This window comes from Heptranchias perlo, chromosome 8, assembly GCF_035084215.1.
Source record: "Heptranchias perlo isolate sHepPer1 chromosome 8, sHepPer1.hap1, whole genome shotgun sequence".
NCBI classification, from domain to species: domain Eukaryota; kingdom Metazoa; phylum Chordata; class Chondrichthyes; order Hexanchiformes; family Hexanchidae; genus Heptranchias; species Heptranchias perlo.
In genome coordinates, this window is record NC_090332.1 from 47,661,198 (window position 1) to 47,672,618 (window position 11,421).

The following is an 11,421-nucleotide window of genomic DNA, read 5'->3' on the forward strand; positions in this document are numbered from 1 at the left end:
AAGAGTAAATTAAAGACGCATGCACTGGCATGCAAGCATTTCTCAAAACTGATTTATAAAAAATGTTAACCCAGATCACTTAAAGATGAGAACGGCACATAGTTTAGCACCTTGCTGATTAATTACTTTGATAACTACTGGCCAGCGATTGAATTCCCCAAATGTTCGGTAAATACTTGTTATAATGTGACTAACATTGCCTCGGCGTCAATTCCCGAGCATGGTATTGCCAGAATTATCCTCTTCTCCAGCTGTTAAAATGTTTCCCTCTTTTGATATCTTACAGTCCTTAAATGTTTTATTGATCAAGTGCCTCGTCATAAAAGTTCCTTTTATTACCCACAAGATTATCAGTCAAAGTAAATCAACACTGCACATTACCTTTTTACAAATTTTAATGCTCTTCCCAGCGGTGCGTTCCCTCAATGCATGTTCAAGACAACATTTAGAAGGGGAAAAATAAAACTTACGGCAACGAACAAAAGATGGGTTAGACTTATCACAATCGTTAACATAAAAGGGAGACGGCGAATAACTCAAACATAAAATAAAGCGCTCAAAGCCATATGTACAATATTGACAAAAGGAATATAGTACAGTCAGGGACAACTGCCGGGAACCGGTGAGAAAAATCGAAAACAATTCACTAGAAAACTGAAAGGAAAAGCTTCTAAACAGCAAAGCAAAGTCTCGTCATTTTCGGGTTAGCAATTTATTTTCAAAAAATGCAATTCAGAAGATTCAGGGTTAGTGATATGAAGCATAATTTTACTATACACGTGAATGGCTACCGAGTGCAGCCCTTGGTTCTCAGAAGAAATGATGAACAGAGACTTGTACATTCTGGATTGGGCAGCAAAAATCCTACATCGCTCTAAGGTGTGAGAATGACACATTCTGCCTCGGGGCACCTAGTAAAACGCAACAATATATTCTCGAGAGTTTTCTCTAAACTGGGTAAAGTAATATATATTTTCAGCTAACGAGTGAAAAAAATGTTTCTCCAAGTAAAATGTTTGTTACGCAGTTCCATTCTTTGTACAACCAGGTCTCTTAAAAAAAGTTTTCCTCTACCTCTGGGGGAACGGAATTTGTCATAATGTGTAACGTTAAGGAACCTCGCTATACTATTGTATATGTGTCTGCCCCAGGGGAAGTCAGTTGTAATTGTCACACAGTGCGGCGGATGGGACGCGTTAATGCTCCATCTACCCCATATGTGTCTTGTTTTTCTACACTGTTCTTTCAGGGCAGTAGCAACGTGCTGTCTGTACTCTTGTGACGAATGACGACCACCATCACTAGGATTGCATCTGAAGACTTTTCAGTGATCGAGGTGGATATTAAGGCACCTTGTACAACTTACACTTATTACAATTATCTGCATTTAATTCATTGCTGGATTTACCTTCACAAGTCCTGGTGCAGGTTTATATTTTCTTTATTAAAATTATTTTCCAATAATTTCTTATTTTCACTAAGTGATAGTTAATGAAAACAGAACCATTGTCATTGAAACTTTTGAAACATTTGATAATGTCACTTCCATAAACCCCAAGACAGGAGGGACTTTGTACTGAGTAACACCCATCTCTGAAGACCTATACAGTAAACTTTCAAGCACTCTAAAAACAAATTCGTTTTTCATCCTTTCCTTCGGATTTCCCACGGAGCATAAACATCAAGTCCAAAGGGGGAAAACTCGCAATAGGTCCTTAAATTAAATAAATGGCTTGAGAAAGACGACGTGAGGGCAGGTGCTGTCACATGGATGGGGGAGTAACTGGAGTCCATGTGGAGGTGAGTCTGCTGTGCGGAGAAGCGTCGTATTGGCTCTCGGACAGCTCGACTCCGGTTCCGCTGTCGTACAGGGGTGATCCCGAGGAGGTGGCGCTCACCGAATGAGCCAAAGATGGATAATGAGCCGGGGAACCCCGCAGGAACTGTGAGCTCAGGCCGTTGGACATGCCCCCAGACTGAGACACTGGAGTGATGGTGCTGTTACTGACTGACCACAGACTCGGGTATTGGCTGCAACGAGAAAGAAAGAGTCTTAAAAGTTATGAAAAGTCGTTAAAAGTTCAAATACACTAATTTGGGGGATGGGATTTCCTTATCAACCGCGATAAGTACCTATAATGGAAGGAATCAGTAAAAATGGCGTTTCCCTTGCCTCCTTATTGTGATCAAGCGTCACATGCTTGCTATTTTTATAATTTAATTTATATTAAGCATCGAAAACAAATAATATGGACCAAAGTAATAAATATTGTATTATTGTTCCTAAAAACTTCAATTTGGTTGAATACATTCAAACAAGGAACCATTTCTTAACTTCATTCCATGCCCTGTGTCATTCTCTATTGGGTGACGACAATTATTGGATTTTTAAAATTTCTAATTTAGAGCAAATGAAATCCAACTGAGAGTGATGCACAATCTTTCAAAAAACTGAGCCTGACTGAACCGGTAGGAAAACTCCAGGTGAGATCCGGGGTATACATGGGCAGTAACTAGTTCACAGCCTCTTTTTTTACATTGGATATGAAGTGAAATTGAAATTTCATGCCGGCTTTCAGACTCGGCGTATTTTAATACCTCATAATCTTCTCCCCGCTTGAGAAACTTCCCGCTCGGATTTTTAACAGAGGAACAAGCTCATTCATTTTACGGAACTCCTTGTTTAATTTCCAGGCTACATGGATAATCAAGTAACTTAGAAAATACATTAATAGTTCCCATGCAAAAAGACTTAGTTGCTAAATTGACTCTTATTCTGATAGAAACGGTGGAATATTTATGGCAGATTAAGTATTGCTGACATTTGTATCTTGAATCAATAGATTATGGTTGGGAAGATGTTTGCCATGAGACTACATTTACCAATCGAAATTATTCCAATCGTTTTGTGTGTATGTGTGTGTGTGGGGGGTCAATATATTTATGCCACGTGTCAATATGGATGAAATATGAATCAATGCAGCAACGTTTAGGTAATTTCGTGGTTTAATTTATATTTGCTTTAGGCAACAGATTGCGGTTTAAGTCAATAAAAATGGTTGGGCAAACAAAATTAAAGTAATACCATGGGGCATTTGGTAACAATGGAATTGCTAAATCCTTCCTGAGAAACAACAAGTATTCTTGTTACTATGGAAAGGACCCCTGAAGTTGTGATAAATTCATTAAGGTTATCCTGCCAAAGGTCTCACACCTGGAGCTGGTGGCAGTGCCAGTGTTGTGTGCCATGGGTAGCATGCTGGTATGCGTGGAGACTTGCAGACCGGACCAGTTGTCATGGCTGGGAAGCATGGAGAGACAAGCCGAGGAGTTATCGGGATAGCCGGCTGCAGAGAAAACCACCAAATCGCAGCAAATTAGATATCGTAACTGAAGTGTATCACACAGTGCAACAAGTCTGCATTAGATGAAATAATCTATAAGTGATGACACTGTGAAAAGGTAATTATTCCCACCACCATAACATTGTTACAGTAAAGGACATTTTTTTAAAAGTTTGTAAACAAAACCAGACCAATTCTTTTAATAACACTATGACCTCTATAAAAACCACTTTATAAAATGGTTAATATCCAGTCCTGTATCATGCTGTTAGATATCCAAATTAATTGTCCACTTGAAAGGTACGTGTACTTTCAATTGTAGAACTTATATTGAGCATTTCGCCAAATCATTCCCTAGGGAAATCAATCATTAGACACTTTCATTTCTAAACGTTTGTAAAGTGCAAGTGAGGTATGTGGTAAGTTATGACGGTTATAGCAATAGAATTATTTTAGCTACAATAAAACTACCGTGTAAAAATAGAAACAGGTCGGTAAAATTAAAACAGTGGAACGAATACTGATCTCTCACCACCAACCTTTCTTTCTCCATCGCAATCTTTTTCTATATTTTATTGATACTATTATAGTCAGTGTTTCTAGAACTTTCCTCTTTCTCCTACATGCTCTTCCTTCACTCTACATCCCCACTTTGTAGAAATTAAGACTCGTCACACAGTCTTCTACTCTAACTCATTATTTCCCAGGACCTCAAAACTGTGGCACTCCTTTTGTCCCTCAGTCCTCTCACAGTCATCAGGCTTTCCAAATTCAAGCTTAGTGTCACCCTATTCACTGCTTGATTTACCTCAACCATTTTGCTCTTTTCAACCTTAGGTGCCTTAGCTCTTCACCTTGCTTTCTAAATATAAAAATATCCGCGTAGTAGGCAGCTAATATATCATTTATTAGGTCCAAGTATTATTAGGAGTCACGTTTTAAAGGGACCATATTTAAGTGTTCTATACAGATACTATATAATGAAGTCTTCTAGGTACATTAGTATGACAAAAGACACCGTCGCCTTTAATATCCGGGAGCAGTTCAAAGTTTCTACACTAAGCGACCTATGGCCTTTCATGAATATTTTCCCTGATGCTTTTAGAGTAGCTTAAAATTGTGCCTGGAATATTTTACAGCAGTATTATCACTTACTCGGGGAGTTGTTTCTGTGTGTGTACGGGCTGGGGTATGGTGCAGAGCGGTGATTCGTAAGGGTGGAGTAACGTTCGCAGCCATGGGGAGTGGAGAGAGAGAGAGGTCCTCCAAACTGAGCGTGAGGATTAGAAGGAGGACACAGAGCACCTGTGCCAGGGAGAAACCAGCCACCTACTGGGGAGGGGGGGGGGGGGGAGATACATATAGTTAGACACAAGAAAGAAAAAACAATGCGATCAGACGTAATTCAACATTAATGCAAAGCAACTCTCCCAAAAACTTACATTGTGAATATCCAGATTGTTGACTGTCACTCACGTCATCCAGCATTTCCTTGTGATCGCTTCTGGACAAGAAAAGCCCATTAACACAACGCACAGATTTGCCCTTACACAAAACACTACAACAGAATACTTTTTTGGTCTCACCTCTCTTTGGAATCAAGGAAGGCTTTTGCAAATGGGTTGTACTTAATTTTAAGAGCTGTGATCTGTGAAAAAAATAAAGTTAAGATTCTTCAGCTTTAGTTCCAGCATTGGGTTGCTGTCATTTAATATGTTGCTGCTTTTAATCGTTGCGATTACGATCGTTAGTATTCAGTATTAACAAAATACGATTAATAATGTTTAAAATGACTTAAGAATTTTAAGAATTGAACGTACTCAGCAACGATCAACGTTTTCATATGATCGCAATAAAACATAAGGGCGACATTTCTTTCCTGGCAGCTCTGTTAATGCTCCCTGGTTCCGTCCTGGTCTTCAAAAGGTACAGTATCAGATTATTTGAAAGATTCTTACCTCTTCATTCTGATAAGCTGTCACGGCTATGAACTGAGTCTCTGGGAACGAATGACTGCTGATCATCCTCTGAGGTCCCCCAACTCGCACGATGTGAATTCTGGGCTCGTATTTATGCAGAGAGTTCAACATGATCTGCGAATTGAGATTTAAAACAAAAGACAAAGGCCGTTCAGATGTCACTTCTATTTAAAAACCTTATACATGCTTGAAATATCCCTAGTTACTGTTTGATTAACAAACTCATAAATGTTTCACCGTACGGATAGTTGTATACACTTATACCGAGTGCAGCAAAATCTCAGTAACGTGTGGATTCTGTGAAATACTTAAAACAATCGACATTATTGAATACTTCGATATTTAAGCTAATAATGCCACTGGATCGCGTCATGTTACCTCTTGTTTTTCACTGGACTTTTTAACTTGGTTAAATTGGTTTAGCTCATATATAAAGCAAATGACCCGTTACCTCCAGAACGTTCCCAATTGCATTTCTCCTGTTTTCACTATCTTTTGCAGATGTTATAAAACAAACGGCATCGTGGTGTATCATAGGGCAGCGTTGAGAAATGTAAAATTTTCTGCAGAATCCACAATCATTCTCTATTATTTGCTACGTTCTGAGAACGTTTTTTAAATAGTTATTGTTGCCGAACTGTTTCCGGATTAACAAAAGAAAACTTATAATTTGGATTCTTGAAAGCGTTGACATACTTCAACACCTTACAAGGGCGCATCTCTCGAAATCTGCTGACCCAGTATTTACACACATTATTGAAAAAAGGTGAAAAATGCGAATCAGTAGGGCTGTAAATAGCTCTGAATTACTTATCATCCAAGAAAAACGCAATATCGGAAAGAATTTGGTTTAAGTTCATTTCAGACTTAGATAAAATGCTGTTGTCAGGTGCACGGGTTGCTGGAACTGGTCAACGATGGGCTATATCTACAAGATGTACCTGGCCTCCGCCGTTGAGTTTGTTGGTGAGTTTGACTTTACTGAAGGAGACGGGCGCTTTCATCCAGTGTGCCCCGAAGTTGGGCGAGTCCGGGTGAATGTAGACACAGCTCGGAGCCTGAGGTTCCGGTTTACCACCTGGAACCCACTCCCCGTTCACATACTTCCAGCGATGGTTGTCGGCAGCCACAAAATCCAACACGAACGAATACATGGCGTTGGGATCCAGCCCTGACACGTTCACTTTCAGTACGGGAAACATCCTCCTGAGAACAGCAAAGAAACCAAGCCAAGTGAAGAAGGGGGGATGGTATACGTTATCCATTGCCACAAACTCCCCATTAATTGGCTTTTACAAGACCCCGAGGGACATGCTTGTGAACGGCACTACCGTTGGTCACGATTGTTATTGCGATATATGTAGAAACATATGGACAAGGAAACACAATTACTGATAGCTTTAAGTTGGGGTGCTTTGTTACCGGTATAATTACACAAAGTACAAGATAGAACAAGCCGAGTTTACTCCAATCACTTTTCTAACAATTTAAAAACCTATTGTCCCGCTCATTCTACAAACCAAAGAGATCAGATGAGAGTCCCTCAGGAGAAACTCGCCTCCTTGCTCGCACCTACCTGCCATTCTTTGTAACGATCATTTCGTTGGTCAGTTCCTTAAACTTCAGCCACAGATCCAGGTCTTCCAGGTTGACTTTCAGCTCTCTCTCAGTGGGGTCTCCTTTCTCGCTTCCTGCCTGCAATTCACTCTCCACCGCACTTAGAAGATGGTCCACGCGGTACTGGCCGCTCTTCCCACTCTCTGTTCCACTGGAACTCATTGTCCTGATCCTCAGAGCCCAAAGATTTCTCCCAATTGATTCCTACTGCAACACCAGGTTGATGGGTGACTCTGATAACTATAATCCCTCTTGCACTCTTATCGTCGCTTCTCATCCATCCCAATAAATACTAACCTATCTGGATGCTGACGTCAGGTAACGGGTTGGATGGACTCGGATTGGTTGCGTGGTGCTTTGATCTGAGCAGTCCCGACTGCGATTGGTTAGTGGCGGCCATATCAGTGAGGCTGGTGGAAGCCTCTGAAGTTCCAGCTAGATGTAATTACCAGAAGTTAAATAGAGCTATTTTATGCAAATCTGCAAATGTTTACACCTATATCAAAGCACTGGGTTCAACTAGGAAATGGCTTTTAGGATATAGAGCCCCAGTCTTCTTAAGTGTATAATCTGTTTGCAAAACAATTTTTCACACATATGACATTTAAACTGAAATCAGAATAAAGCAATATACCAGTAATACCAAGCATGCTTATACATTGATTGTTGCAATTATTTATTATTGACAATACAGAACGAGATGTTATATGTACGGCGATAACACCGTAGCAAAATACCAAAAGATTACTCAACTGACAGGAAGTATTTGATGTATAATTGACAACTTCTATTGTGAGTGTCAACTTTCCCTTTGCAACTAAAGCAAGTAATCCAGTACGATCGAATGTAAGATTTTACAAACATGGGTTATAGCCGTCTTCTCATGGAGAACGCATCTCAAAACTCATATTAAACTGCACAGGGCCCAAATTGACGATCAGGCTGAAGTAAATATGCCCGTGACTCGTTTGAGAGGAGATGCAGCCGTTTCGCTCCAAAGTACAGTACCGCTGGGCTAGTGCCCAGGGTTTATTACCTTTCTGTGAGAAAGATGCATTCAGAGGTTGAGGTGACAATAACCAGGAAATAGTTAAATAGGACCGTTAATCGGGTTGCTCCGGGAACAATACTCTTTGAAATGACCTACACAGGACAGCAAAGCAGTCATGTTGAAACCTTGGGCTACAATTATTTTGAAGGAAAATCTAGGTATTTAGGAAAATCTGCCTTATTCTGTTTACAGTATATATATGTATATATATAATGCGGGGTCTGGGTTGATAGATCAGTTGAATCATCGACCTGAAACGTTAACTCTTTCTTTCTCCACAGATGCTGTCGAACCTGCTGAGTGTTTCCAGCATTTTCTCTTTTTTATTTCAGATTTCCAGCATCCACATCATTTTGCTTTTGTTCTCTATATTCAGATTGTGTGCAGGTTATTCTTTAACGTTAGTGACAAGTGAAAAACAAGAAGGGCGCTGTGTTTTAAAATATGAGCTATTTAAGACAAATCAAATCTTGCTGCTCTCTTGAAATGATGGTATTGAAAATGCGAGGAAAAGAATCGCAGTTTCTTTGTCGATTAACGATGGAGGGGAAAAAGAAAGTTTGGAGGGACACCAGGCATCAAATGAAAGCGGTTCATTGTGTAAGGTGACTGAGAATGCCCCTCGGGTATTAAACCAAAAGTCTCTTTTCTATTCACTGGCAAAAGGGGAAGCAATTTGTCTCTGGATCCGAGGGTAATTTCAGGCTGGTTCTCATGACCGAGTGCTGCAGGGGCAGCTATAGAGCTTTTGACTGTGAGCTGCAGTGCATGACAGTTTACAGCCAAAAACTTCCTTCAGCCCTTACAGCACATCGCTATAAACACTGGCCAAAGAGGGGGCGAAGAGAAACACTCATCTCACTTGAACTTTATAATACATCTCAAACCCAACCTGGCATTTCCAATGGATCCACGTGCACCGGACTCTACTGCATTATTTTAACGATGGCACAGTGAAGTGAGAAAGCAATGGGCATTTTATTTTTTTGATTTTATTTTGTGCGTCGGCAGTGGTGGTGACTATTTTGCTGCTTTTGGTCGCTTTAACTTTAAATTACTGAGAAAAATCAAAGCGAGGTTGAGCTAAATGTACCAATGGTTTGCATTTCACTATAAATGAGACACCACGTTAAATACTATCGAGAGCATTGCTACAAGACAATCGGTTCACTCGCCTGCACAGAGTATTTTGGATCTTTTCAAAGAGGGATGATGTGGATTGTTTTAAGTCAGTGGTAGATTATCAGAAAGTAATTGCACAGATTGACCGAAATATATGAGATATTTCGAAAAATAGGAATACGCTGTTATTTGTTTCTTCCGGAAGACAAGACTATTTTTAAATAACAGGGATTTTTTTGAGATACTGAAGCGCTACTTTGAATCGTTTCTTGAATATCGCCCACAGTAAGAGCATTGCGCCACACCAGACTCTCAAAGACTCTCCTTTCCCACCTGGAGCACTACAGTCACATTTTCTTACTAAAGAAAACAATATAGAAAATTCTGCATGTGTTGTTTCCACACGATTTGCTTCATACATTTTGAAAGGTATTTTGTTTTTATTTAAAATTTTATTTAATTTTAGACTTGTGGGCCGCACAATCTAACCCTTTCTCTGGTGCTCGCTTTCCCCTAACCGTTAGCTATAACTGTCTTGCCAAATTTTGGGGCGAAACTCCAGAACAAATTGAATTTGACATGTACTCGATAACTATTTCAATTACTCCAAATCTTATGCCAGTCTTGGTAGAAGGAATCTGATGATGTCATTGCTGAGTGCCTGGAAGAAGACTTAAGACGTCTGATCCCTTGTAAATGTCGACCCACCATAGGCATTCATAGATAAATTGATATAGTCTGTAACGACCAAAGGTATTAATTGCAATCTCTGGGCATTGTCACATCTAATATTAACATTTTAGTCTACTATCTCAGCATGAGTAGAGAAAGGGAACATGTAAAAGGGACCAATGTATCAAATAAATAAGTTATTTAATCATAAAACATAAACGCTCGATAGTTGGTTAAAATACAAAAATATAAGCGATATGATATGAAGGAGGAATCGGAGTAAGGCGAATTGTTGTACTTACGTTTAATTGGTCCAGATTTTGCTGCCAAATTAACGGCGTGTTAAATGGCACTCACCGTTTTTAATGTGTTAATCGCCCAGCAACTTGTGGCGAGGAAGAGATACCCCCTGAATTTCGTGAATAAGTTTAACGATGAAATCAATCGAGGTACGCTTAAAACAAACACATTTACTCGAGTCCTGGACAGCGAGCTGCCCGTGGTCTGTTTTGTGGGCGATATACTTCGAAACATTTGAACTCGAGCAAAGTTATTGGTGTAAATGACTGGCTTCGTTTTGTTGAAATGCTGGCATAATCCAGTTCTTTAGATAAAAAAAACAGAAAGCTACACAACTCCCTTTCGCACTTATATACAGCTCTCTGCGGGAACAGTCAAAAGTTATATTGTGCACAATGTGATGGTAGGAAAAATATAACGATAAGCTGCTGATTCGCTTCACCAGCAAAGAGGACGGAATAACTCAAAAGCGCTGATGAGTTGTATGGTTTCTATGCACCGCTAGAATACATCTCCTATTCGATAGCTTTTAAAAATCAAACATAAAAGCTTTATAATAAAATCCAATCTTACTATATTACTATCACCAACGTCACATTACCTGAAGAAGTCACAATTCAGGATGGTGATAACCTATTGCTGACACAGTTATGTGAAGAGGCCTTCTCCGAAAATCACCTAATTGGAGAATAAAGCTAGAGGTGGTAAAAACGTGCAACCAAGCCCTTAAAGAGACTTGTTATGTGAGCAGATTTTGTGGAAACATACTGCCCCATAGAACGGCAGAACATCCATCGGTATTAGAGATTCTCATCCGAATCAGCATGGGAATCTGCAGGACACAGGGCCAAGTTCTACATAGGTGTCTTAGAGAGGGAAAATCTCAGACTTATCTAGTTCCACTGTCAGGTATCTCGTCCATCGGCTTCATAACAACATCGTCAGAATCCCGAGAGCAGATTACTAGGGATGTTGCATGGGGCGGACGGTTCACCAATGAGAAATGGATGAAAAAATAATATAACTTACACATAATTTACCCAAATCTATATAATTTAAAATCTTTACATATGTGCGCACTTCCTGTCCGTCATGCCTTCAGGTAACCATCGCATACTGCCTAATACAAATTCCTATGTCACTGTTTCTTTGGTTCCCTGGTTTGGGGAGAACTTCGATCCAACTCAAACCCGGTCTCCGATATCACAGGGAGCAGGGTCGAGGAGAAGCCTGGACTCCCAATACAATCTTCTGCTGAAATTGACCCCCTTATAAAGGGGCCCCTCGTTTAGTTGGGCATCCAAGTAACTAGCACAGTGTGTGGACACCTGCCACT

The 11,421-nt window shown here is 40.0% G+C and overlaps 1 protein-coding gene across 3 annotated transcripts; it reads right to left on the minus strand.

Annotated features, from left to right (window-relative positions):
- Nucleotides 1-1,763: 1,763 nt before the first annotated feature.
- Nucleotides 1,764-7,102, minus strand: tbxtb (T-box transcription factor Tb). 3 transcript variants are annotated; one of them, XM_067988343.1, is made up of 8 exons: nt 6,900-7,102; nt 6,265-6,529; nt 5,303-5,437; nt 4,931-4,992; nt 4,787-4,848; nt 4,500-4,673; nt 3,215-3,347; nt 1,764-2,031 (listed from the first exon to the last, which is right to left on the minus strand). In XM_067988343.1, the coding sequence occupies exons 1-8, from the start codon at nt 7,100-7,102 to the stop codon at nt 1,764-1,766; spliced, it is 1,302 nt and encodes a 433-aa protein (XP_067844444.1). The 3 variants fall into 3 exon arrangements, with proteins under 3 accessions (XP_067844444.1, XP_067844443.1, XP_067844445.1); XM_067988342.1 differs by having other exon boundaries at nt 4,500-4,676; XM_067988344.1 differs by lacking the exon at nt 4,500-4,673.
- Between the last annotated feature and the right edge of the window lie 4,319 nt (nt 7,103-11,421).